Source organism: Camelina sativa, chromosome 7 (assembly GCF_000633955.1).
Source record: "Camelina sativa cultivar DH55 chromosome 7, Cs, whole genome shotgun sequence".
Classification (NCBI taxonomy): domain Eukaryota; kingdom Viridiplantae; phylum Streptophyta; class Magnoliopsida; order Brassicales; family Brassicaceae; genus Camelina; species Camelina sativa.
The window spans coordinates 3,665,577-3,693,220 of NC_025691.1; the positions used below are offsets into that span (position 1 = coordinate 3,665,577).

At 34.4% G+C, this 27,644-nt stretch overlaps 6 protein-coding genes across 6 annotated transcripts; 5 read left to right on the forward strand and 1 right to left on the reverse strand.

Moving 5' to 3' along the window:
• On the forward strand, positions 8,935 to 11,628 carry LOC104700175 (high mobility group B protein 15-like). Its single transcript, XM_010415642.2, has 8 exons — positions 8,935 to 9,343; positions 9,431 to 9,616; positions 9,721 to 9,799; positions 9,901 to 10,063; positions 10,167 to 10,402; positions 10,511 to 10,697; positions 11,039 to 11,190; positions 11,301 to 11,628. Exons 2-8 carry the CDS (start codon positions 9,492 to 9,494, stop codon positions 11,370 to 11,372), a joined length of 1,014 nt encoding a protein of 337 aa, XP_010413944.1. The 5' UTR covers positions 8,935 to 9,343; positions 9,431 to 9,491; the 3' UTR covers positions 11,373 to 11,628.
• On the forward strand, positions 13,009 to 13,330 carry LOC109125566. The gene has a single exon (XM_019227424.1). The coding sequence runs from the start codon at positions 13,009 to 13,011 to the stop codon at positions 13,207 to 13,209; it is 201 nt and encodes a 66-aa protein (XP_019082969.1). The 3' UTR covers positions 13,210 to 13,330.
• On the forward strand, positions 14,446 to 15,263 carry LOC104700176 (ubiquitin-conjugating enzyme E2 D2-like). Its single transcript, XM_010415644.2, has 2 exons — positions 14,446 to 14,803; positions 14,908 to 15,263. The coding sequence occupies exons 1-2, from the start codon at positions 14,501 to 14,503 to the stop codon at positions 15,145 to 15,147; spliced, it is 543 nt and encodes a 180-aa protein (XP_010413946.1). The 5' UTR covers positions 14,446 to 14,500; the 3' UTR covers positions 15,148 to 15,263.
• On the reverse strand, positions 15,516 to 17,035 carry LOC109125388. The gene is made up of 2 exons (XM_019226982.1): positions 17,026 to 17,035; positions 15,516 to 15,748 (listed from the first exon to the last, which is right to left on the reverse strand). The coding sequence occupies exons 1-2, from the start codon at positions 17,033 to 17,035 to the stop codon at positions 15,516 to 15,518; spliced, it is 243 nt and encodes an 80-aa protein (XP_019082527.1).
• On the forward strand, positions 18,451 to 18,804 carry LOC109125389 (cysteine proteinase inhibitor 5-like). Its single transcript, XM_019226983.1, has one exon. The coding sequence runs from the start codon at positions 18,451 to 18,453 to the stop codon at positions 18,802 to 18,804; it is 354 nt and encodes a 117-aa protein (XP_019082528.1).
• LOC109125390 lies at positions 22,304 to 23,813 on the forward strand. Its single transcript, XM_019226984.1, has 2 exons — positions 22,304 to 23,265; positions 23,552 to 23,813. Exons 1-2 carry the CDS (start codon positions 22,304 to 22,306, stop codon positions 23,811 to 23,813), a joined length of 1,224 nt encoding a protein of 407 aa, XP_019082529.1.

The following is a 27,644-nucleotide window of genomic DNA, read 5'->3' on the forward strand; positions in this document are numbered from 1 at the left end:
CTATGAGTGAAAAAGGTTTTACCAGAGTCCTTCTTAGCGGCTATGGATTTGAAGAGAGCTTCCAGATCTGATTTCTTCACATAGTCTCCAGAAGCTATCTCCTCTCCATTCTTTGATGTGCCTGCTACACTCTGCTCGGCCTTGACTTGTGTTATATTAGCTCTTGGCTCCTTGTTCGTGATGTTTGGTTTGAGATGAGGATGCAGGAACCAGCACTTGTCCTTGGTGTGATTCTTTCACTTGCAGTGTTCACACCCCCCTTTTGATATTTTCTCCTCAGGTCGATAAGCCCCTTTGTTTGCCATCGAGAGTTCTCCTTTCTCGCTAAAGAGACCCAATGAACCATGTTCCTTCTGAATCTGGGAGCAGACATCATCGAGACTTGGCAGTTTATCCGACCTCAGGATATGCTTTATGAGATCGTTAAACGTTGGATTCAGAGTAAGAAGAAGAGCAAAGACCTTGTCCTGTTCCCTTCTCTCGTTAAGAACCACAGAATCCATGGTGTTTGGTCTGAGCATTTCAAATTCTTCCCACAAAGACCTAAACTTCCCGAAATGTTTGTTGAACTCCATATCCTCTTGAGTTAAATCATTGATAGCCTTCTTGACTTCAAAGACTCGAGTGAGATTGGAGATGTTGCCAAAAACATTTTTGAGAGTTTCCCATAACTCACTAGCAGTCTCACAATATGAGTAAGCTTCGAGAATAGGAGCCTCAAGCGAGTTTTGGAGTATGGAGAGAACAATCTGATCTTCTTGAAACCATTTAACTTCTTCTTCGAGTTTAGCTGCCTCCTCTTCTTCTTTGATGGTTTCTTTACCATCTTCTTTGGTGGCCTTCGTTGGTCCTCTGGTTCCTTCGATGTGACTCCAGAGTCCACGTCCACAAAGTGCAGTTTTGGTGGTTCTTGACCACAGGAGGTAGTTTCCTCCCTTAAGAACAGTAGGTAGCACAAGAGGTTTTGAGTTTTCCATGTTCAAATGGTATGGATCGTTGAGCAAATTTTCAGAATGAGTGAAAAACAGAGAGATTTAAGTATGAAACGAGAAGAGAATAAGAGTAGTCACGAACGAGAGAGAGAGAATAGATAGAAGAGTTGGGTTGTTAAGAATCAACAACCTAGCTCTGATACCATGTAAGAATTGTGAAAGTAGAATAGTACAGAAAGTAAAAGAGAATGAACACAAAGAATAGAATGCTTAATTAGATTGTTTACCATGTATGTTATATGTCATATATTGACCAACTACAGCATATAGCGGTTACAAAGACATTAAAAAGGACAGGGACATAAAGTGGCTTTGCTCTGCATAACGTCTATGATAAGAGTGACCTGTGATCCTTGTTTGACTCGTCGGTCTCGTCAACCTAGATAACATGTGACTTCTTTCTAAGACACCCTGTAACTCCCTCTCTTCTCGATCCTTTTCTTTCTCCAATCTGTCTTGATATTATAAAGACCTCTGTTCTTATTCACTTACATGGACCATAGTCCATTAGTAGTGACTCGTACGGACATTGGTACGGACAGTCGTACGGATACTCGACCTTACTGCAGTGGTCTCGTATCCTCCTTGATCAATAATGTCGACCTAGCTATTTTGTATAGTGTGGTTGGTAAAAGAAGGTATGTTAAGTGATTTAAATACAATATTGGTTAAAACAACAAAAAATGATACTATAGATTACAATTTACTTTCATAACATGTTACTTTCATAACAATTTACTTAAAATCTGTTAGATATAGATTAATAAATTTAATATAGTAGAACGTATTCTCAAAATGATGCCCATGATGGTAATAGTATAAAGTAACGGCAACCGCTTTGATTCTACGTATTGTAACATTAATGAACCAAAGAGATATATACGCAAGTCGTAACACACAGGCATCTTTAGTTGAGTGGAGGAAAGTGGAAGACAAACATGAGTAAGATGTTGATATAACATAGCAAATGGGAAGCTATATAGATGAAGAAGTAAACATGATTATGATTTTTGATTAAACCCCAATATATATTATGGAATGGATTATCAATCAAATCCGCCCAACTTCGACGTTTCATCTTTTCTCTCTGGATTTATGACATCAAAACACATGTGATTATCTCCCAATCACTCCTGTCGAGTTCGTGTCTCTTAAATCATCAACATTTTAAGAAAAAAGAGAGAAGACCCCAAAGTCAACAATTTTGTACTATTTCTTTGGAAACAAAGACTGCGTCAAGTTCCAAATTCATTTACTTCTTTCCTCTATTTCACTCCAATGATGGTAAGCTTTGCATATATAACATACTCTTTCTAGCATTCTATCTCAGTGAAGAATATTCAATCCTACAGTGGCGTGTGAACAGTGCCGGCCCGACAATCATGAGTGCACTACGCAAAAATTCAAAAATGTGTCTTTTTAGGTTTTATATAGAAGATCACAACTTTATTTTAAAGCTTTTTACATCTGAGCCCTTATACATATTCAACCAAAAAAAAACTTTTATTTATAAATAGAAAAACCTTTTACATCTTTGGCTTCAGTAGCTTCCCCTGTAGGTCGGATCTGCCGGTCCGGCAATTACGAGTATACATTTAACTACAAAATCTTTTTATATTTGAGCCCTTATACATATCCAACAAAAAAAGTCTTTTATTTCTAAATAAAAAAACTTTTTATATCTTTGATTTTAGTGGTTTCTCCTATAGCTCAGGTCTGTCTGTGAAGTTATTTGGATATAAATTAAACCAAAGATAACAAATTCAAGAAATTAAACATCATATTGAAATTGAAGTGCAGCACTTTGCTCTTTGAATATTTGACGCCAAATCAAAAGTTGATTTGTTGGTTGCATTCACACATATTCGTACTGTGTTTAATTTTTATTTTGTAACAATTCAAACTTATCATATTGATATTTGTTTTCTCATAAAGAAATTACAGCCACTTGCAACTAAAAGAAAATGAAAGCTTTGGTCGCCGCAACAAATGGCGTGATCAATGTCTATTTAAAAGAATTTCATTGAAATAAATTTGTTGTTTAGTACTAATTTATCTATTTTAAATTATTAGTATTGGTTTATTCTTGCCAATTATCAATGTTTTGTAACGGGAGAAGTTGACATATATGTACAGTTGGAAATTAGGAAAAACTTTTAAAGGATTGAGCAACGGACATAATGCCACCAATCACCATAAATGCATAAAAGATAAGGGCGGCAACTTAAAAGAAAAAGGAACTAATGAAGATAAGATTGCTACTTTTAATTCAAAACATTAATACTCCATTGATATAACTTATAAGAAACTAAAACGAACTGGATTTAATTTTAATTTAGAAAATTACCGAGTTTAACGTTTCTTATTTCACTAAAAGAATCAGGAATTAAAAATTACCAGAGAAAAAATATACTATTCTTAGAATTGTTAAAACACGTTAGAATTGAAGGTGTTAAAACATTTTAATTAGTGTATAATCATTATTCACCGCAACATCTTCAGTTCTGCATGGGTCTGAATTTGATAGACTATTTATGGGAGCCCTGTAATTGTTTCTAAAATAGAATACAATCCATCCTATACCTTTATCTACGAAATCGTGTATGACAAACAAACAATATAAACATTTCGTAAACTACAGTATATGGAATATGAAAAGACTCAAAATTTCATATTAATTACCTTCAAGTTATTATTGTATTATATATAGTTGGTTTGTAATTAAATTTTGTATCTATTTATATTGCAATAAATTTACTGGCTGGAGAGGTTGGGTGATGTCGTTGGCCTACCTTATTTTGTAGTATTTATTTTTGTTAGCTTTCATTTTCACAGCCCATGAGAAGATTACGGTTTTGGAATCTCAGTGTAATTGTTCCAACTGCTTGCTACTCACTCATGCTTTGATCCGAATAAGTATGACCTTTTTGGCCAATTATTTCAACTACATATTTTATATGGATTAACGATGCTAATTTCTCAATAATTTATTATAGCCACTCATATTACATACTTAACAACTGTTAACTCACCCATCATATTCTCTCATCTTGACAAATATGGATGGTTTCCCTTCATTTCTTTTTAGTATTTTAAGACATGATTATTCACTTGTACTCGTAAAAGTGAATTATATATTTCAATCTTACGAGGTTTATATTGAATCTAGATAAGCTGAACTAATAAATATGTCTTTTAAAACAAACGAACAAAAAGCTGAACTATTCTAATCCAAACAAATCTATCAGAAAACTTAAATGAGTTGGTAGACTAGACCTATACCGTACTGGATTCTTTTCTAATTAACTCTGAAGATATTTAATTCGGTTTACATGTGTAAGTGTAACTAGTTTTCCAGAAGAAAAAAAAAATTATATATACAAATTATTCAGTTTTTTTTTTTAAGTTTTAATGATGACATCAAGTAAAAAAACGATGTGTAGGATTTAATTTTGAAACTAAGTAATACACACTCTTTTTTTTCTTTATGTTAAAGACGTGGTTTACATACGTACATGTTTCGTGGTTTGGTCATACCAAATATCCAAATTGGTAATACTTTTTGGGTTAAGAAAATCACTTTATAAAAGCATTAGAGTAATGTATATGTGATCGATAATTTTCAAACAAACATACCTGTGCAAAAACATTAGAATCTTAGTCTTCGTGGGCGAAAAACCAAGATTGTTGGCTTAAGCGTGAAGTCAACTTGAAGAAAAAGATAATCCTTATCTTTCCGAATTATGGTTAAGGGATAAGGATCAAGGATGTTAGGAGTTATCTAATATTAATAGTTTCTTAGTGGGATTATGAGAAAGGTTTTAGTATAAAAAGAGATGTCAGGATGTGACATAACTTTGAGGTTTTAAGAGAGAGAGATTGAGAGAGCTTAAGTTTTGAGATAATTTTCTTAAGCGATAAAGAAAGGTGTTCTTTGATTCAATCTTTGAGTTCTTAAAACAAGCTTTAAAACAATATTTGGTATCAGAGCAGAGGTTTAAACGATGGCAAAGAATGAAGACGTCGAAGCTACTTCAAGCAAACAGAAAGATGGAGGTGGACCATCTTCGATCAAGTGTCCAATGTTAACTGCAAGCAACTACACTGTTTGGGCTATGCGGATGAAAATTCTCCTTAAAGTAAACAAGGTTTGGGATGTTATAGAAGCGGAAGACGATGATGCTGATCTCAACGATATGGCTATGGCTTTACTATTTCAATCCATTCCCGAAGCCCTTATTCTTCAAGTCGGTGAACTCGATAATGCAAAGAAGGTTTGGGAAGCTATCAAGATGAGGCATGTCGGAGCAGATCGAGTCAAAGAAGCTAGGTTACAAACCTTAATGGCAGAGTTTGACCGACTTAAAATGAAGGATGCAGAATCCATTGATGACTTCGTTGGGAAGTTATCTGAAATCTCATCGAAGTCAGCTGCTCTAGGAGAAGACATCGAGGAACCCAAACTTGTTAAGAAATTTCTTAAAACTCTTCCTCGTAAGAAGTATATCCACATTGTTGCATCGCTTGAGCAAGTATTGGATCTCAACAAGACAAGTTTCGAGGACATTGTGGGTCGGCTAAAAACATATGAAGAGCGTATCACCGAGGAAGAAGAGGCACAAGAGGATCAAAGCAAATTAATGTATGCAAACTCGGAGACTCAAGTGGCACCACCTGCAAATCGTGAATTCAATGGAGGATACTATGGAGGGTATCAAGGTAGAGGTCGCAGAGGTCGGTTCAGGGGAAGAGGTCGTGGAAGATTTAATGGACCAAGAGACCTTTCCGAGATTGAGTGCTTTCAATGCGATAAGTTTGGACACTATGCCTCAAAGTGTCCAGAGCATGATGCTATCGAAAAACAAGAAGTTGCAGAGTCTGAATCGGATGATAGTGACAACGGAGGCAAAGTGGAAGATGAGGAAGAGGAAACTGGTGAAGGACAACCTATACTAAGGAGGTCTGGTCGAATGATCACAAAGCCGAAATATCTAAACGATTACGTGTTACTCGCTGAAGAAGAAGCAGAGAAATTGCTAATGTGTTTGGACAACGAGCCGATGAACTTCAATGAAGCAAAGGAATCGAAAAACTGGTTACAAGCCTGCAAAGAAGAGATACACTCAATCACCAAGAATCAAACTTGGGATCTGGTTGAACTTCCACATGGAACTAAGCCTATAGGTCTAAAATGGGTTTTTAAGCTCAAAAGAAATTCGGATGGCACCATAAACAAATACAAGGCTAGACTTGTGGCCAAGGGATATGTGCAGAAGTATGGAATAGATTTTGAGGATGTATTTGCTCCAGTTGCACGAATCAAAACTATCTGTCTCCTTATTAGTCTTGCTGCGTCTAGGGGATGGGAAATACACCATCTTGATGTCAAAACAGCGTTTCTCAATGGTGTGTTAAAAGAAACAGTCTACGTATCACAACCAGAGGGTTTTGTGTTAGAAGGGAGTGAGGACAAGGTCTACAAGCTCCACAAGGCTTTGTACGGTCTGCGACAGGCACCGAGAGCGTGGAACGAGAAACTCAACCAAGTTCTTAAAGAATTGCAGTTCAAAAGGTGTTCAAAGGAGCCATCGGTTTACCGAAAGAAGGTTAATGATGAAGTTATTCTCGTTGCAGTTTATGTTGATGATATATTTGTCTCAGGAACAAGTTTAAAGATCATAGAGAGCTTCAAGAGGGAGATGGCATCAAAATTCGAGATGAATGATTTGGGAAAGTTAACATACTATCTTGGAATAGAAGTGTGTCAAACTCAGGAAGGAATAACTTTGAGTCAAGAGAGGTATGCGTTGAAGATCCTGGAGGAAGCTGGAATGAAAGACTGTAACCCGACGCACACACCAATGGAGGAAGGCCTAAAGCTATCAAAGGCGTTAAAAGAAAAAGATATTGATGGAACGAGTTACAGAAGGATCATAGGGTCTCTTCGATACCTGTTACATACACGGCCTGACCTATCATATTGTGTAGGGGTTCTAAGTCATTATATGCAACATCCTAAGGAGTCACACAGAGTGTCCATGAAACATTGCCTAAGGTATCTTAGAGGTACTACTACACTTGGCTTGTTTTTCAAGAGGTCCTCCTCACTAGGTATGAAGCTTGTTGGGTACAGTGACAGCAGCCACAATGTAGACCCGGATGATGGCAGAAGCATAACAGGACATGTGTTCTATCTCGATGGTAGTTTGATCACATGGTGTTCTCAAAAACAAGACACAGTGGCGTTGTCGTCATGTGAAACAGAGTTCATGGCTGCTACCGAGGCAGCGAGACATGCCATTTGGCTCCAAGAACTCCTCAGTGAGATCAACGAGTTACCGTGTGAAAGGGTTGTGATTCGAATAGACAACCAGTCCGCAATCGCTCTTACTAGGAACCCGGTATTCCATGGTCGGAGCAAGCATATTCACACAAGGTTTCATTTCATTCGAGAGTGTGTTGAGAACGGCCAAGTCGAAGTTGAACATGTACATGGGGAAGAGCAAAAAGCTGACATTTTAACAAAGGCTTTGGGAAGAACTAAGTACAAGGAAATGAGGAACCTCATCGGAGTGGAAGACATGAACCAACAAGACTTCAAGCTTAGAAGGGAGAATGTTGGTTTAAGCGTGAAATCAACTTGAAGAAAAGGATAATCCTTATCTCTCCGAACTATGGTTAAGAGATAAGAATCAAGGATGTTAGGAGTTATCTAACATTAGTAGTTTCCTAGTAGGATTAGGAGAAAGGTTTTAGTATAAAAGGAGATGTCAGGATGTGACATAACTTTGAGGTTTTAAGAGAGAGAGATTGAAAGAGCTAAAGTTTTGAGATAATTTTCTTAAGCCATAAAGAAAAGTGTTCTTTCATTCAACCTTTGAGTTCTTAAAACAAGCTTTAAAACAATAAAGACTTCGAAAGAAAATTAGGTGAAAGCTTAAGAGAAAGACAATTATGATATAGTACACGAAGTTTGACAATATGGTACACGAAGATGTCTTAGGGCAATCCCATGGTTATACATCCATTTGGATGTCAAAAGAATTAATTAATAATATTTTAATTTAATTTAATTATTTAACTATTTTTTAATTTATCTAACCAATAAAATAAAGACAGTTGTAGATTTGGTGTCTTAATAGTTATGGGCAAAGACACTTCTTTTTCATCTCTCTACATTTTCTCATTTTTTTATTATTTTTATTCTTCTGATCCTCTATATATAGAGTATATCCGATGGATTTATTCTTAGTGTTTCACTTATATTATTTATTAAAAGATATAGTATTTGGGTAACTATAAATATATATTTTGGTAAAGAAAATAATGAATTATAATTCTTCATAAATTAGATATCTACTAGCTGTACTACCACAACACAAATTATACGCTTGTGCCAGATATCAAATATGGGTGTATTATTCACATATATAACATATTATCTAATTTGATTCAAAAACTTCAAAGTTAAAACTTTTAAAAATTGTTCCGCGATGATATATATATTACACAAACTAAAGAAAAAAACGTACACCTACTTTCAACTAAAATCGGCTTTACCGTGACTGAAGCTCACAGTTTTTCAATATAAAAAGGCGAAACCCTATATAAATATTTGACTTTAAGGATGCTATTTTTTAATTTCAAAAAACATTATAGTGAAAACACTCAAATTGAAAAAGTGGTTTATGAACGTGTGTGTAGAAAGAAAAAGTGGGTTTATCGCTTGCTTATAAATTTAATTGAAATGAAAATATGTATTTTTTGACTTATGAATTTCAATTTTCACCCAAAAAAAACGAGGTATGAGATTCAGTGTCATATTAATGGGCTTTGACTGTTAACTATAGAAGTACGGCCCAGTTTAATAAACCAGAGTCTGTAGATTATTAATTAATTACGCATTATCTTCATTGCTCTTCCATTAAAGCTTCGATTTTTTTCAAACACTCGCTCGAGCGAGAGAGTCGAAGACTAAAGTCGCCAACTGTGTTAGTAAGGGAAGGTGACGCCACTCTCTGTTTCGGTTCTGGGCTTCTCTTATTGTTTCCGAAAAATGGGATCTTTCATCTTCTCGTTCTCGGTTCTTGGTTTGTGTTCAAGAGAGAGACAGAGAGAGAGAGATGTATCTTGCTATGAATCTTGTAAAGAGTACTTTTGTTACATCGATTGAATCTGTTGTTTTTGATCAGTTCTTGTTCTTAAAGAAGAATCCAAACGTCGGTTACTGTCTCTCTTCTTAGATTTTAAAACTCTGTTTTTTGATATTGTTAAAATTGTCAAAATTGTGTTCTTGGGAATGGTTATTTTATGAACATGACATGTTCGACGTTTTGCCTCTAAACGCAGAAGTAAGATTTTGTGGTTTTTGAACAGCTACAATTAAGTGCTTAATTACCCTCTTCTCTTAATCTCTTGATTTCTCTTGGCGTGTGTAGGAAGTAAAAGACGGTTCTGGGAGTTGTATCAAGCTCCAATCTTGATCCATGCTCAGTATCAATGAGGGGTAATATGCTCCGGGTTTACCCATCTCCTCTTGCAACTTACGAGCAAGTCGTGGCTGACAAGGATCTCTTCATGTCTACATTGTCAAACTTACACTCTCAAATGGGTACAAAATTTTGGTAAGATTCTTTTTGATATAAAGATATATATAGTTACAACACTTTTATTGCCATCATCAGTCCCCAATGTCCATTGCTGAATTTTTATTTATACATGATTTTAGGATTCCGAAGGTAAGATTTGAGGATATGGACTTGCATAAGGTTTTTTGCGAGGTTACTTCACGTGGTGGAATCGAACAGGTAACAAACATGTAAACAATCTTCATGGTCATGTGATTTAGAAGTCTAGAAATCTTCATGTAATCTACAGAAAGATTAAACTTTGTTTGTGTGTTTTGCAGATAGTTAGAGAACAGAGATGGAAGGATGTATTTGATACGTTTAACTTCCCCAAATCACAACGAAACCCCATCTTTATCCTACATATGCGCAGACTCTACTACTCGCTACTTCACAACTACGAGATCATCTACTTCTTCAAAGCTCGTGGCCTGTTTCCTCTATGTATGCACATTTGACTTACTTGCTACTTCATAATTACGAGATCATCCATTTCTTCAAAGATTTGACTTACGAAAAATGAGCCTTTCTTCTCTTTTTTTTTCAGTGACCGGATTTGTGTATGGAAAAAATGAGAGTGGTTATCTTGTTACTTTCACAATGGGATCATGGAACCTGGAAGGAGTTTTGTATGAGTCTACAGAGAACAGAGTTACTCAAGACCTACAGAGACAGAGCTATGATATTTTCCCCAACACTTTGACTGATAAAGCCAACCCTCAAGAGCTTTTTAAAACAAAACGCATTCAGTGGGACAAGGCCATTAAACAGAAGAAAATAGAGGTATACAATATCAACACTATGTTAAGATCTGGCTTTCATTGTCTAAATTCTAGACCTTCATTGACCATTCTTCCTGATAAGTGTATCTTTATGATCAACATAAATTAGATTATTATTGATGCTTTGCCGCTGCAACAATGGCTTCCCAAGGAGAACACTGAAGCTGATGTTCTAATGCAAGAATCGGAGGAAAATGAAGATGAGGAATACTATTCTGATTCCGAAGTGGAAGATCTGTCTCTTTGGGCTGAGCAAACGACTCATATGGAGAAAGCCAGTGACTTGATGGTGGCCGGTGAGCAGAGCTCTTATTCTCTATTTTTTGTTATTACACAGGGTTGAACACATGAGTTTCAGACATGTTACTTTATAGAGTCAAACCCCTAGATGTACTCCTTGCTCAGGGAAACCAACCGATATAGGTCTTAGGCTATTAGCTGAATCATTGCTGCAACTTTATCGTCATTGGTGTAGTTTGAACATCACCTTGAAAGCAGCCAATTCTCATTATATAGTTTCTCTCTTTATCTGTTTTTTTTTTCTTTTGCAAAACACGTTACCTTCTCTGCCATATATTGTTATGTTCTCATGCTGCTTAGAAAGTTGAATATTTATGTGTCTCATCTTCTTGTGCAGTTCCTGTGACTGGAGTGTTGGATGGAATATTTGATAGTGGTTATTTTGTTACTGTTACAATCGGATCAGAGAAGCTGCAAGGAGTTCTGTATCCCCAGTCTCCTCTACTCAACACAGTTACCCAAGAGAAGCTCAATGCAGAGGAAAAAGCGGTATATAACATTGACATCACATTTTAACGTTTGTAATTTGCATATAGCTTTAGGCAATATCGTCTACAGTATAATCTTGATTTCTAAGCTCAGGCTTTGATTTTGAATAGATTAACAAAGGGATGGAAGTAGTGGAGGATAAACCGCCCTGTAGCAGAGAAAATGGAAGATCACAACCATGAGAAGCTCATCACTGATCACAACCAAGCCCTCTTTGAAGATGACTTGATGGGCACGTCTCAGATGGATCATCACTGATCACAACCATGAGAAGCTCAGTTGGAACAGTTTTGCTTGTACTCTTTTCCTTATAGTACATATTGGTTTTGAAACATGATATAGCTTTAGATAGGTTACTTCTAGCACAATATATACTTAGGCTTTAGGGTTTGTTGTAGCGTTTCAATTTTGTTCCTTTTAACCGAGCTATAAAAACCAAATTACTGTAACTAAAAACTGAATTACGTCTAAATTAGTTACTACAACATAACGCGTAAATGCTTCTAACTTTCTAAATGTTAATCATTTTAAATAGAGAACTAGCTACCAACCTGCGGAAAACCGCAGGCTGAACTTTTTTTTTGGTGAAATTTTTTAATAATTTATTTTGTTATTATGTTATTTATTAATTTTTAAAATTTAAGCTGTTAAACAGAACTGATATAGATTTTATTCGATTAGATTTTTAAAATCTTAGCTGTTAATTTTTTAAATAATATTTTTTCTTTTCAATTACAAATTAGTTTAAATTTGAATAGATTTTATTTATTTTGTAGATTTAAGTTAATTTGATCAGTTAACAATTTTTTGCTGCTTATTAATAATTAATTAATTAAAATTTTCTAATGGCAAGCGAACGTAATTTTTTACACATTTGAAGGTTAGTTTCATATTTGTACTCCCCAATTAATATAGTAGGATTAGGATTTTTTTTTAATAGGAAAATTCACGTATTAAACTAGAGCAACATTTCTAATTTGATTTATTTTTAAATTTGTTTCTGACTCTTTTCTGCTTTCCTGTATGTTGAAAATTAAAATAGATAATAATTTCTTGTCGTTTATAAATAAAACACACAAGTTGTATAACTTGGTGAAACTGCATACTTTTTATCTAAAGCATATAATGTAATGTAACAAATAATGTAATTAGACACATGTACATACAAATTAATGATATTACCTATCCTTTAAATAATAAAAGAGATGGGAAACAATATTGTTATGTTTCTTTCTTTTTTTAGCATACAGATTTGGTGTATGTGTATCCTTCTAAAATATTGATATTGTTATTTTACTACGTACGTAATTAAAAATTAGTTTCACGTCTTAAGAGATATCAAAACTTTTAGTTAAAGATCTTGCTATCATCGCAAGTTTGCAACAAACTATTCGATGAAAAGTTGAACAAAACTGAAACACTTTAACGAAAAAAAAAGGCAGAGTTATACTTCTGTTTTTCTGAATGTTACTTTGCCATTTTCCAATTACAGCCAAAATATGTTTAATTGGTTTTCTTACCTTATAAAATTAGTTGGTTTCCTCGATCTCCTCTGCGTATTATGTTATGTATACCGAGAAAACCAGTAAAATAACAATATATGATTGTTTCAGAAGGATACACCAAATCTGTATATGCTAAAAAAACAAAGAAACTAACAATATTGTCTTTTTCAAAAAAAAAAAAAAACTAACAATATTGTCTCCCATCTCCTTGATTATTTAAAGCTTCAATAATCCTTTCATGTTCCTCACACTAAAAACAAGAAGACAAAAAGAATCCAATCATTCTATCAACAAAAAAAAAGAAAAAAAAGATATGGGTATGTCTAAGAAATTAATGAAGGCTATAATTATATATGTGGCTCTTATTATGGTGTTCTTCACATTTGCAACACTCAAGACCAATGCACAAGAAGTGATAATAAGCTATGACGCTCTCGCTCAAGATCATGCATGGGGATGTAGTCCAAAGTATCCTAATTTACCAGCTTGTCAGAAAGAAAAGGTCAATCCTTAGTTTCAAATATGCGGAGTTATACTTTTTCAAGTTCTGTTTATTATAAAACAGTATCGTTTACTGTTTATACCCAAATGTTTACTTTAAATTTATGGTGTTTATATGTGAAGGAAAAGTGATATCATTAATTTCTATATATATGTACATGTGTCATATATTACATTATTTGTTTTAAATAAAAATTAGAAAGTTTCACCAATACAGCTTGTTACCTGCTCCAAGTAATTATCTTCGATTGCAAATTAATTTTGTTACATTTAATTAGTGGAATTTTGGTAAAATAATAGACCACCGTCAACTGAATCACGTCATAATTATTTAAAGTTAACGCGTACATCTTTGATTATTTGCTCCAACCTAAGTATGAATGTATGAATTCAATTATTGATATCTTTATAAAATACGAAACCTAGAAAAAATAGCCGGCTCTCGTCGACTATTAGTGCGATAAAACTATCTATCTCTATGATTTTGATCTTTTGGCTGTAGCTAAATTTGTCTAAATGATAGCAATAAGTGGTCTCGGAATACTACAAATAGCATTTCATTTTTAGACCCCTATAACCAAATTACTTCCAAAGGATGAAAGCTAGGCCATAAAATTATACATATACACACAGCTTTATTTATACTTGTTTCCCTCTCTCTCTCTCTCTCTCTCTCTCTCTCTCTCTCTCTCTCTCTTTAAGATCACTATATACGTAGATTGTAATCATATTGGTTAATCAGATTTTAATAGTAAAGTGTCAGTTCAAGGTTTCTGTTTTTGTGTTTACTTAAAGATAAAAACGTGTTGATGTCTTGATAATTCGCACATGCTTTTTTTGAACTTAATAATTCCGCAATGCATTATCAAAACGTCACCAACTAAAAGAAAAGAAAACAAAATATATTAAGCAGAAAGTCTTGATTCCTTTATTCATAACCAATCAAAATGAATGTTTATTGGTTTTTGTGAAATTTTGACGTCAAAAACAAAAACTTCCTGAATTTTCTTCTAGCTAGCTAGATTTCACCATGCATATGTAAAATAATAATAACATTCAACGTATACATCATTGTTTTCTTAAACTCTTTAAAGTTGTTGTAAATACATGATTCGACTTAGCACTATATTATTCATTTGTAAATTTCTGTCGTATAAGTAAATAAAAGAAATACTCAAGAAAAATATAAATATCAGCTCAAGTAACGAAGAGATGAATATTACTATAATCTAGCAAAACATATATAGTCTCTCTCTGATCCATTTCTCTCTAAGTTTAATCTCTCAAACACAGAAGATAAGAAAATGATTTGTTTCCGAGGCTTAAAGTTTGGTAGATTCTTCACCACCAGGAACTCCGGTAAAATATCTCCGGCCACCGTCTCAAAATTATCGGAGAAAAGATTGTGGAACGAATTTCAAGAAGAAGATCACATCCTAAAGGTCCACGTAAGCTCTTGGTTACCTTCGCCAGAAAATGTTTTCCGGTGGGAAGCTACCATCAACGGCCCGACGGGGTGCCCTTATGAAAAAGGAGTGTTCGCCCTCTCCGTTCACATCCCAACAAAATATCCTTTTGAACCACCCAAAATCACATTCAAGACCAAGGTAGCCAAAAATGAGATAACCGGTTTAAGTAATAGTGGCTATAGTTAGGTAATGTTTGGTTTCCGGTTTAAAATTTCGTGTGTTTTTTTTTTTACTGCGTCCAGATGTTTCATCCTAATATAAGCCAAAGAGGAGAAATCTTTGTTGATATATTGAGATCAGGGTGGTCATCAGCGTTGACCATCAAAGTGGTACTGCTTTCTATATGTTCGATTTTATCGAACCCGGTTGAACCGTTTTTGGTTCGCAATCATGCCGCGAGACTGTACGGGAAAGACCGGAATGCTTACGTGAAAGTTGCACGAGAATGGACTGTGAAGTACGCAAAGGGAGGATTAGTTTGATCTTAAGTTAATTTATATACTTTATTAGTTTATGGATCCATATAAATGACTAGTGTTTTTGGTTTCTCGTCAGTTCAGTGTCGTGTAAGCCTGTAAGGTCGTGTGATACCAAGAAACTAGAGCTGCTAAACCTTGTTGAAAATTGCTTTTTATATAGAGTAAGCGATTCAATTGATGCGACTAACTGAAGAAAAATTAGAAATATGAGAGTTTCTTTTTCGTCCAGCATAAACGTGTTTGTACTTGGTGATACTTTTTATTTTATATTAATGTATATATGACACATACATATAAATATTAATGATCACTCATCACATTAACACCATAAAAATATAAACACAGTTCGGATCAAACTCCATTGTTTGAAACTAGGGATTGACCCTTTGTTTCTGACAAGCTGGTAAATTAGGATACTTTGGACTACATCCCCATGCATGATCTTGACCGAGAGCGTCATAACTTATTATTATTTCTTGTGCATTGGTCTTGAGTATTGCAAACGTGAAGAACACCATAATAAGAGTCACATACATAATTATAGCCTTCATTAATTTCTTAGACACTAGATGAATACCCGCGCTATGCACGGGCTTATAGCTTACTGTTTTTTAAACAATTTTGCTACTAATTTGGTTTTTTGTGTAGAGTTTATCTATTTTTTAATTGTATAAATCTTGAAAAATATGATTTTGACTGTGATTTTTATTAATACTTTAAATAGGTTTTTTCATTTTGCAATTGAATTATTAGATACATGCATGGACAACTTTGTTTTGAGAGCTTAAACATTCTACAATTCTTGTCTAAAATTTCTTAAAAAATATTCCAAATGAAAGCTTGATCTAAGGATGAATATTTTGTAACAAAGAGTTTTTTAGCTTCTCAGTTATATACTATGAAATACTAACATTTTAATTTATCAAAATTGCAGCTTGGTTAACTCTTTAATAGATATAATTATGATAAACATCTTCCTTTCATGTTAGCTCTTTAATTTCTTGAATATAACTTTAGAATTTTTTTTAATATAAGAATTTTGTTTAATTTTCTATTTGACAACTTCTAAATATTAGAATATGAAAACCCTTTCCTCTTTGTCTCTGTATTTTGCTAAACCAATATTTTACAATTTTATTCAATTATCTTCCATTTGATATTTTTTTCAATCTTCTTCAAAAAAAATATTTTTTTCAGGGACAAACTTTCATGAATTTCTCTACAATATTAACAAATATCTCTATCACTGCTGCAACTATTCAAACTATTGACAAAATTGTAACTCCTAAACCATATATCCATAGATTCATGGTTTACGCCGAGAAGAAGAAGTGGCTCTTTGATTCAATCCCGATGTCTTTTTTGTCTTTTGGTGATGCATCTACTTTCTTGGAACATGTTATAAACCTCTCTAAATTTTTTATGTAAATATTGAAACTGTTTTTGTGATATAAAAAAAAATACATAAATAGGTTTCTTTGATTTTAATGAGCATACATAGATGTCACTCTCTCCACTGCTGATGTGTCACTCAGATGGAGAGAGTTGGCCATCTTTCATAATATATATATATATATATATATATATATATATATATTAACAATCTTATAATCTATATTTTTAAATTATTTAATCATCAAAGGATTAGTTATCTTTTTAAAAATATTATGTGAAGCAAAATAGATAATGTAAAGAGAAATGTATATTATGAAATCACATTCTTTATTGTCTTTGCATCAAAATAAAAATTAATATCAAATAAATTTGTAATTAAGTAATTTAAAAATATTTTATATTCTCATAGCTTATTTCTAACATGTGATTTTCGTAAATTATTTTCTATTATCCTACATTATAAAATTATTATGCTGTACAACTTGCCTGTAACCATTTTATCTTGGAATTGAGGTAGCCGATTAAGAAGGAAAGAACTTATGAAAGTAAGTGTTTTAGTTTTCACTATAGTCTGAAAGAGAAGGTGTTTGTGTGGTAATAGGTTGATTTGAAAACTAAACTTTATAAAAAACCAAACCAAGTTTTTTTTGGTTTTATGGCCTGTAATTAATTAGGTTCAAACTACTAATGAGTTTTGTTAATAGATCCATACAACAAATGAGTACATGTGTCGGATATATAACACGTCGAGTATTATCTTCTGAACAAAAGTTGAGAAAAACCTTCTCATATTATATAAGACACCCATATATATATATATTTAAAGGACTCGAATTTATATATTAAAAGATTGGATTTTTGTTGTTGTGTGAGGAACACATGAAGGATTATGAAGCTTTAAATAATAAAGGAGATGGGAGACAATATTGTTATGTTTCTTTCCTTTTTTTAGCATACAGAGTTGGTGTATCTTACTATTTTCTTCCTTAAGTGATTAAAAAATTAGTTTCACGTCTTAAAAGTTTTATTAAAGGTTTTGTTATCATCGCAAGTTTGCAACAAACTAGCTACTCGATCGATAAACTGATGAAGAATTAACGAATAAAAGACAGAATTATACTTTTCTTATCCGATACAAAAACAGTATGCTAGCTGTGCCAACTACAAGCTAAATTATGTTTTGATTGGTTTTCTTAACTCGTAAAATTAGTTGGTTTGTTCTTCGTAATATAATATGAATATAATTGACGTGGAATCAACAACATTCTTTTATTAATATAATGATTTTATACATTTAACAAAACTCACTCGTTAATTAATTGTACCGTACGTAAATGGCAGACGACAGTAGAAGAATATGGTATTACGAAGTGCGTTTGAAGTTTTGAACTTTGAAGTTTGTATTATGTAATTTGTAGAATATTTTCCAAAAAAATGAAATTATTTGTTTGTCACCAACTAATATGGTTTCTATTTTTTTAAATTGTGATAGAAACTATTTGTTATTCATATACGGTACTTTTAGTTTTAGAGGAGTTTGATTTCTTTCGTAAATTTGCATTTGAAGTTTGTATTTATAGTTTATACTGTGTAATATTTTATGATTTTATCAGATAAAATGAAAATATTCGTTTCTCACCAACTAATAAGTTTTCAATTTCAGAAATGTGATTAATATCTTTCTCCTAAATGTATTTAATTATATATCTTTGAATACATTTCCATAAATGTTATTCGATGTTTCAACTAATAATTAACTTGTCTCACTTACGTATTATGCCAAGTATATTAGAGATAATTCAATAAATAAATCTGGAAGTCACACAACTATAAAAGCCCCTCAAAAGCCCTCAGCCTCTCACAGCTATTTAGCAAAAACAAGCTCTAACAGTTTCTTAATTACACAACAATATGAACAAGATAATCTTCCTTCTTATCCTCTCTCTCGTCCTCCTCCCTCTTCACGTAATTGTGGTGGTGGCGCTCGTCAGCTGGACTCCCATTAAACACGTTAAGGATCCTCACATCTTACATATTGGCGAAGTCGCAGTCTCTATGTACGACAAACAAACCAAATCGGGACTGAAGTTCATGAAAGTTGTTCGCGGTGAGTCACAGGTAGTCTCTCGTGTAAATTACCGGCTACTAGTGGCGGCTAATATTGAGGACGACGGCCAGTGCAAAAACTACGTGGCGGTAGTATTGGAGAAGCCGTGGCTGAAATCAATGAATCTCACTTCCTTCAAGCCAGTCATTATGAATTAGTGGTTGTTTCCTTTGACAAGTTTACATGCATGTAACCTACATATTTTTTAAATATATCGAAGAAGTTAAACATAAACAGAGGAAAAGTTCATTTCTGTATATTATGTTCAAATTTCATGAAATGGAAGATCTGAAGAAATGATATTTGAACAAGTCTTGACATCTACTGGTTTTATCTATGGGCGGTGATACTATATTATAACCATACATAATATATGCGATTAATTAATTTGATATGCCTTTTGTTAACTTCTAACAAACATTCTAAACCGAAATTCCTAGTCTACAAATATTTTTTATATAAATGCCATATAGTATGGAACTTTTATTTCTTAAACGCTATTACCATTCCGATCTTTATTGTTTTTACATTATTTGTATTGTCTTTTGCAAATCTCACATCCACATTTTGCCTTCTAAAAGTTTTGATTGGAATTTTCTTTTTCTCCTCAAATTTTGACAAGGTAGAAAAAAATAAAAAATAACTCATATGATTGACGAGATAAACCTGTAATTTTTGCTTAAGAGTCTTTAGTCGCCAAAGCTCTTTGTAAAGACTTTACTTGCAATAAAACCCAGAAATGAAAAGACTTAGGATTCTAATATTTCAAAAAAAAAACATGTTCTCAATATTTATCAATGATTCAATATGTATTTTACAGTTCTGTAAGACTGTGTTTCTTTCTTTGTGTTATTGTCAAGTTTATTGGCCACAGGAAAAATAAGGAGAAAAGAATTCGGACATGAGTTACGTGTTTGTTGCGGCAATGTAAAGTTAAACAGAAATCTTGACATTTCTATGCATTGTTTACATTAATATTATCCTTTGTTGTAAACCATCGTCATTTCAACTATTATAATCCGTTGGTTTACTTCTTTCTAAGTTACGTGGAGTACACAAGTAATATTCGAGAATTCAATGTTATTTATAATAATATTTGTGAGTTTATCCATGAATCTAATCCATTGTAGGNTACATCTTTTTTTTTTTTTTTTTTTTTTTCATTTTGTTAATATACACTATGTGGTGCTAAAGATCCACTTTTAAGTGGTAAAGAACAGAATTAGTTGGTTTATATTTGATCAAAGTTTTGTCTTCTACACAGTACGGGCTTAATGCTAGTAGTTTATTAAATCAAACCACTTAAAAGCCAAACAAAACAAATTATAACAAGAAGCAAAGAAATAGCTAGTAAGAAGAAATTCTTGACTCCTTTATTTCTTAACCAGTAAAAAATGAATGTTTATTTATTTTTATGAAATTTTGACGTCAAAAATAAAATCTTCCCGAATTTTCTTCTAGCTAGATTCCACCATGCATATATGTAAATAATAACATTCAACGTATACATCATTGTGTTCTCAAAACTCTTTAAAGTTCTTGTAAATGATTCGACAAAGCACTATATTTACATAAGTTTCTGTCGTAAAAGTAAATAAAAGAAAGAAAATATGAGAAGTTACTAACAGAGGAAAAGTACAATAATCTAGCGCAACATAGTCTCTCTCCATTTCTCCCTATCTCTCAAACACAGATTACATATAGAGGAAAAAAAAATATAAAAAATGATTTGTTCCCGAGACTAATTAAAAGCTCGTAAATTCTTTAATTACCTCCAGGAACTCCGGTAAAATATCTCCGGCCACCGTCTCAAAACGGAGAAAAGATTGTGGAATGAATTGCAAGAAGAAGATCAAATCCTGAAGGCCCACGTAAGATCTTGGTTAACTTCGCCAGAAAATATATTCCGGTGGGAGGCTAGCCCGGCGGGTTGCCCTCCTTGTTCTCATCCCAACCCAATATATCCTTTTGAACCACCTAAAATCACATTCAAGACCAAGATAACAAAAGATTAGAATACCGGTTTAAGTAATCGTTCGGTAATGTTTGGTTTTTCGGTTTAATTTTTTTTTTTCAAACTAATTGTGTCCAGAATTTTCATCCTAATATAAACGAAAAATGAGAAAATTTTGTTGACATATTGAGATCACGATGGTCATCGGCGTTGAACCATCAATGTGGTACTGCTTTCTATATGTTGGATTTTGTCAAACCCGGTTGAACCGTTTTTGGTTAGCAATCATGCTGCGGGACTGTACCGGGAAGACCGGAATGCTTACGTGAAAGTTGCGCGAGAATGGACTGTGCAAGTATGCAAAGGGATGATTAGTCCGATCTTAAGTTGTAAGTTTAAATTTTATGACCATGCAAGCGGATCAGTAAGCTTTGGCATCGGCTCAACCAAACAGAAAAGGCCCTTCAAGCTCTATAATTTCCTGCTATCAAATCCGAACTTTATCGCCATGATTTGCAGTTGCTGGTTCTCTTTTAATGTCCTTGGCTCAGTTATGTTTAGAGTATCCCGTAAGCTTAAGCTCCTCGAAAAGCTGATCAAAGACTTCAGTAGATCAAACTACTCAGACCTGGAAAAGAGAGTTCAGGAAGCACATGTCAAGCTTTTAGCTGCCCAGCAAAATATGTTAACTACTCCGACCTCTGCAAATGCTTTTTTTGAGGACGAAGCTCAAAGACTCTGGTTTATCTTGTCAAGAGCTGAGGAGAGTTTCTTCCGACAGCGATCACATATCACTTGGCGGCGAGATGGAGATTGTAATTCTAGATACTTCCACAAAATGGCAAACCTGAGGTTAGCATTCAATCATATCCATTACCTGGAAGATGACAATGGAGTCATGGTCGAGTCTCCACAGGGCATTCAAGCTTTATGTGTCGATTATTTCTATGATCTTCTGGGTAAGGATGTTCCACCGCCTTTGTTTATCCAAGAAGATATTACCAACCTTCTAGACTTCACCTGTTCTGACTCCCAAAGCCAGTTCCTTACTGCCCCATTCACTATCGAAGAGATCAAGGAGGCTTTCTGTTCCCTCCCTCAAAATAAGTCTAGTGGTCCCAACCGCTACCCTACGAAATTCTATGTCAGCTGCTGGCGCATTGTGGGTGGGGAAGTCACTGCAGCTATAAAGGAATTCTTCTCCTCTGGAAAACTCCTAAAGCAATGGAACGCGACAACACCGGTCTTGATTCCTAAGATCTGTTACACTTCAAAGCCATCTGAGTTTAGACCAATCTCTTGCCTCAATACACTGTACAAGGTTATATCAAAACTCCTTTCCAATAGGCTAAAAACCCTGCTTCCAGATGTAATATCTCCTTCACAGTCAGCTTTCATTCCAGGAAGGCTCCTCTCTGAAAATGTTTTGCTGGCCACAGAGATTGTTCATGATTATAATAGAAAAAACATCGACCCCAGAGGCATGCTCACGGTGGATCTCCGTAACTCTCTTAGATGGGATTTTGTGATTTCAAAAACTTAGGGGTCTCAAAGTCCCATAACTTTTTATATCATGGATTACAAAGTGCATCACCACCCCTACTTTCTCCATATCTGTAAATGGGCCCACAGGTGTTTTTTTCAAAAGTCAGAGGGGATTAAGGCAAGGAGACCCCTTGTCCCCCTATCTTTTTGTGCTAGCAATGGAGGTATTCTCAAAGCTCCTACTCTCAAGATACAACTCAGGTTACATCTTTTATCATCCTAAAACATCAGAGCTGGAAATCACTCATTTGATGTTTGCGGATGACGTCAAGATATTCTTCGACGGTGGAAGCTCTTCTCTTCATGGAATTACAGAAACACTGGAGGATTTTGCGGGTTGGTCAGGCCTAACCATGAACAGAGAGAAAACGAAGTTATTTCTAGCTGGGATAAATGATATGGAGTCTCTTGCTATTGCAAGCTATGGTTTCCCGAGAGCAGCTCTTCCAATAAGATACTTGGGCCTTCCCTTAATGTGCAGAAAGCTAAAAGTCACTGAATATGCCCCTCTAGTGGAGAAGATCAGGGGAAAATTCTTGAGCTGGGCTGTGAAATCTCTATCTTTTGCAGGAAGACTACAGTTGATTGCATCGATTATCTCTAGTATTGTTGTGTTTTGGATTTCCACCTTCAAGATACCAATACGCTGTGTACGGGAGATTGAGTCTCTCTGTTCAAGATTCCTCTGGACCGGGGGTATTGAAAATCACCATAAAGCAAAAGTGGCATGGTCCAAAGTCTGTTTACCCAAAGCAGAGGGAGGATTGGGACTTCGACGTTTTTCTGAATGGAATACTACTCTCAGCCTTAAATTCATCTGGCTATTATTCTCCAATAATGGGTCTCTGTGGGTGGCTTGGCACAAACATCACCACCTTCAGCACTCGAACTTTTGGCTTCAAACGGAAAGCAGTAATGACTCATGGAACTGGAGGAGTTTACAACGCTTAAGGCCTCTAGCGGAAAAGTTCCTCCGGTGTACTGTGGGAAATGGAACCTCATCAAGCTTCTGGGGGGACGTCTGGACCCCGTTTGGCCCTCTCATCAAGTTTCTGGGATGTGAAGGTCCAAGGACACTTAGAATCCCAATCTCATCATCTGTGGCTGATGCCACAAGAGGGCCAATTTGGAATCTTCCATCGCCAAGATCAAACGAAGCTCTTCAATTACAAACGTATCTTACAACATTCTCTTTGCCGCTAAACGAGGAGAATGAAAATGCATATGATTGGGTCATTTATAACGTACCCTATAATGGGTTTTTCCTCTTTGCTCACTTGGCACTCGGTCATGCAAAGAGAAGCTATCAAGAGTTTGGCACAATTGATCTGGTTTAAAGGCTCTACTCCGAAAAATGCTTTCATTATGTGGGTTTGTCACCTCAATCGACTGCCCACAAAGTCTAGGCTTGTATCTTGGGGGTTGCAGATTTTCCCTGTTTGTGATCTATGCTCCAGAGAGGATGAAACCCGCTACCACTTGTTTCCATCCTGCCCATTTAGTCGAGCTATTTGGGACTTGGTGTTTTTGAGGCTAAAACTATTCCCTCGTCTTTTTCAGACCTGGGACAATCTTATTAGTTGGATGTCAGCCACAAACAGGACCTCGCCTTCAGTACTGCGGAAACTCGCGGCGCAGGCTACGATATATGCAATTTGGAAACAGTGAAACAATCTCCTGCACAACGCCCAGGTAAGTGCCCCGCAGGTGCTCTTCAAACAGATAGAACTGGAGATTATAAACACTATCACTGCCCGGAAACACAAGAAAAATTTCAGAACCCTTTTGTCCCTATGGATAATGTAAAGGCTTTTGTTGTTATGTAGTCCTTTTGCTTCCTTGTTTTTTTATTTCTTTTTTGCCAAGGAACCAAGTATTTCGGTAACTCACTTGTAATCCCGACACATTTTCATTTAATATGATATTAATTGTTTTAGCAAAAAAAAAAAAGTTTAAATTTTATAAGTTGATGGATCTATATATTGCAATTATTGATCAACTATCACTTCAGTTTTTGGTTTTTCGTCAATTTACTTTTACAGTGAGCAATTCAGATATGTGAATGGGATTTACCGAAGAACATTAAGAAATATAAGTATTTGTTAAGACAAGAGGTTTAGGGAATTGTTCTCTTGTATTATTCATCTGCTGCATAGAATACAACATATATATAGGATACAATATTAGGGATTAGGGTTTATACTAATAGGCCGATAATGGGCATCCATACAACAATATAATTATTCATAACACTCCCCCTTGGATGACCATTATAAAAATGTAGTCCCAAATGCGCATATGAGATGCTGCCTTGTTAAAAACCTTACCAGGAAAACCCAGTGGGAAAAAGCATGGTTAAGGAAAAAAGAGTGCAGCGCGCTTTTACTCCCCTTCTTGAGTACATCACTTGAAATCTTCAGAATGACACAATTCAATATGATGAACTAACTCCTTGAAAGTAGTGGCTTGAAGCATCTTGGTAAATATGTCCTCCAAATCTTCACTTGAACTATAGCACACGTGCATCGCTCTATTCTTCAATTGGTAATGGACCTCGCAAATGACTCATCTTTATCATTATCTTCGTCTCTCACAATCTCATCAATGTATGTCAAAGACTTTGAAGATGATAGTCTTTCACCATTGGAATCATAATATTCCTTGTTAGGTGTTTATCTTTCAAATGTACTTTTGTTGTCTCGTTAAAAACCTTTCATGGAAAAATCCAATGGGATAAAAACCATGATAAGGGAAAAAGAGTACAACCACGCTTATGATCATATTTCTCCCCATAAAAGCATCATCTTCAGGTTATGCATTATGATCATATATATCAACTTTCAGAACTGTTATAAACATCGCTTTCAGGTACAAACTCATATGATCATCATATATTCTCCTGGGTCATTGAACTTCAAGTCATATGAACCCCTTTCATATAGAAAATCTATTTGAACTCCCAAATCTTCTTTTACATACAATCTTTCAAACAATCATCTTATACATAGAAGTTATTCATAATCTCCTTGTAAAACTTTCTCTTTCAACTCTTCTTCTTAATATGGTGCTTCAAGACCATTATTCTATGTAAGATGATGTAAGCATCTTGAGATAACATCTCATTCATCATATGTCAAATCTATAACCTCAAAAAATTTCATGAAAGATCTGATCTTATACAATCCGGTTTCTCCTTCTTTCAGGAGTAATATTTCATCATTGATTGTTGCTACCGGAGATCAGATAATATTTTCATCATCAACATATTTTGCACTTGTTCTTGTGCCTTCCTTTTAACAAGAACCACTTGTAAGTGCTGAAGAGATAAGATGCACATATAATTTTTCTTTAAACAAGGTTCAGCAAATGCATACATCCTCAAACTTTGTTGAAAATATCTCTTGAACACATTTACAACTAGTGTTCAATCTCGGATTTACACAACCATAAGATCTTCTCTTAACTTGTTCCCGATTTATTTTCAACCCATTATGAGATCTCTAAGATCAATAATGATCTACACACATGATTCTCTCATAGAGATAAACTCTCACCCTTTTCTCTCCAAAGGTGTCAAAAAAAGGCATCAAGAATTTTTCTTGCTTTTACAATATTCTCGAGAACTATAAAGTATTGCTTCTAGCAATATAATTATGTTAAGGGAAACTCTTATAGTTTGAAAACCTTCTAAATAGACTAAATCAAGTCTTGCCTTATTTTCAAACTCATAAGGGATCTACATAGTTGCTTCCACTATATGAGAATGCATTTCTCATAATAATCCCCTTATGTCCCACTCATTTTACACTTTCAAGTGTAAGGACTACAAATCCAAATATTTAAGAGACTAAACTATCTCAAATAGTTACTTCTTTTAATGATTAACCAATCATTCTTTGTGTACACTTTCCAATAAAACTTTCTATTAACCGCGGTTTATGATCCTCGATTTTCATCAATACAATTATCAACTGCAACACTGCATGCAAACATATTACGACGTCGATTTGCTTATTGGTTCCTTTTCATTCTAGACATGACTCAACTTATTGAGATTTCCTTTCATTATGATTCTCAGGTACCTGAATCTCTGTCTTACTCATGTCTTTCTTTGTCTCTAGATCTCCTCTAGAGATTTACACAACTCTCTGCTTCCTCGGTGCCATATTAATTTATGCTCCTTTTCTTTTCTGAGGATGCTTATATTTGGAACCATAAGTCTATCACACTTCATGCGATTTTTAGACTTACGAGCAGTTGATCTTATCCTTTTAGGACATTAATTGGAGCACAGCTGGTATATGAGAATTTTCACTCAAGGTTAGAAAATGGCTCTTGCATGCCTTTAGCATCTTTGCAAACTTTACCAATAAATTATCTTTTCAACTTCTAGCGCACAGTTCTTAGTACGAGGATCAAGATAATTTCTCTCAATATATTTCTTTAGCTGTTTATTTTCTCCCCCTCATGTTGGAAAGACTGACTCACTGAACCAACAGTCTCTGCATCTCAAGATATTCAATCATCAAGAGAGATCTATATCCAACATAGTTCCAACATAGTTCCAACATTATTTCAAATCCCATCTTAATCACTTTGGTGGAGCAACTTAACATGTATAACACATTTAGATGGAATATATCTGGTTTCTGACCGAAACCAATTATAATGGGGAATATTCATGATAATTTGTTGGCCTGATGCGAATTAATTGACATGTAGAGTCATTTATGTCAATTACTTAGCATGGTTTCACCACCATTATCAATTTACCAAATACTCTTGCAAACTCAAGGTTGCAAAATGATAACAAGAATATAGCGGTTGAGCAGTCCACAATATCTCTTTGTATACATACCAAAAAATTGACATTATCCAAATTCATGGGGTCGGTGAAAGCCATATAATCGGCTTGCTTTGTAAAGCAGCACACATAAGAAATCACTACGAAAACTCTTTAGGTTCTCTAATGAATCTTTTCAGAAATTTCTGATTATTCTTTCGCATCATTACTGAAACCGGAATGGCTTAACTGGTCATGCCAAACAGTGAGATTTTCACAAAGCATTTTATCTTCTAGATAATGCATGTAATCTCTAAAATACTTTTATTGCCTTGGGTAATAATATTTATGATTTCAAAGTATTTTTCCTCGCTTATTGTCTCAACATGATTACTTTTCAAATCCTCAAGATTTGCTCTTTCATATGAGTGATTAAACTCATTTTAGGTGTGAACATAATCTTATATATGTTCCATCACCTCTGTATGTGGGATTCATGAATTCTCCCCCTCGAGATGATGACACTTCATGTATATCAATCTCGATTTGAATCCCACTCCGTAATCAATAACATCCTCAAATTGGATCATGTTTATATCTTAGACCTTTTTAACTTTGAGACTAATTGGGAGATTATAAAACATTAATATCAAATCGTGTTCCCATAGACAATAATATATATATATATATATATATATATATATATATATATATAT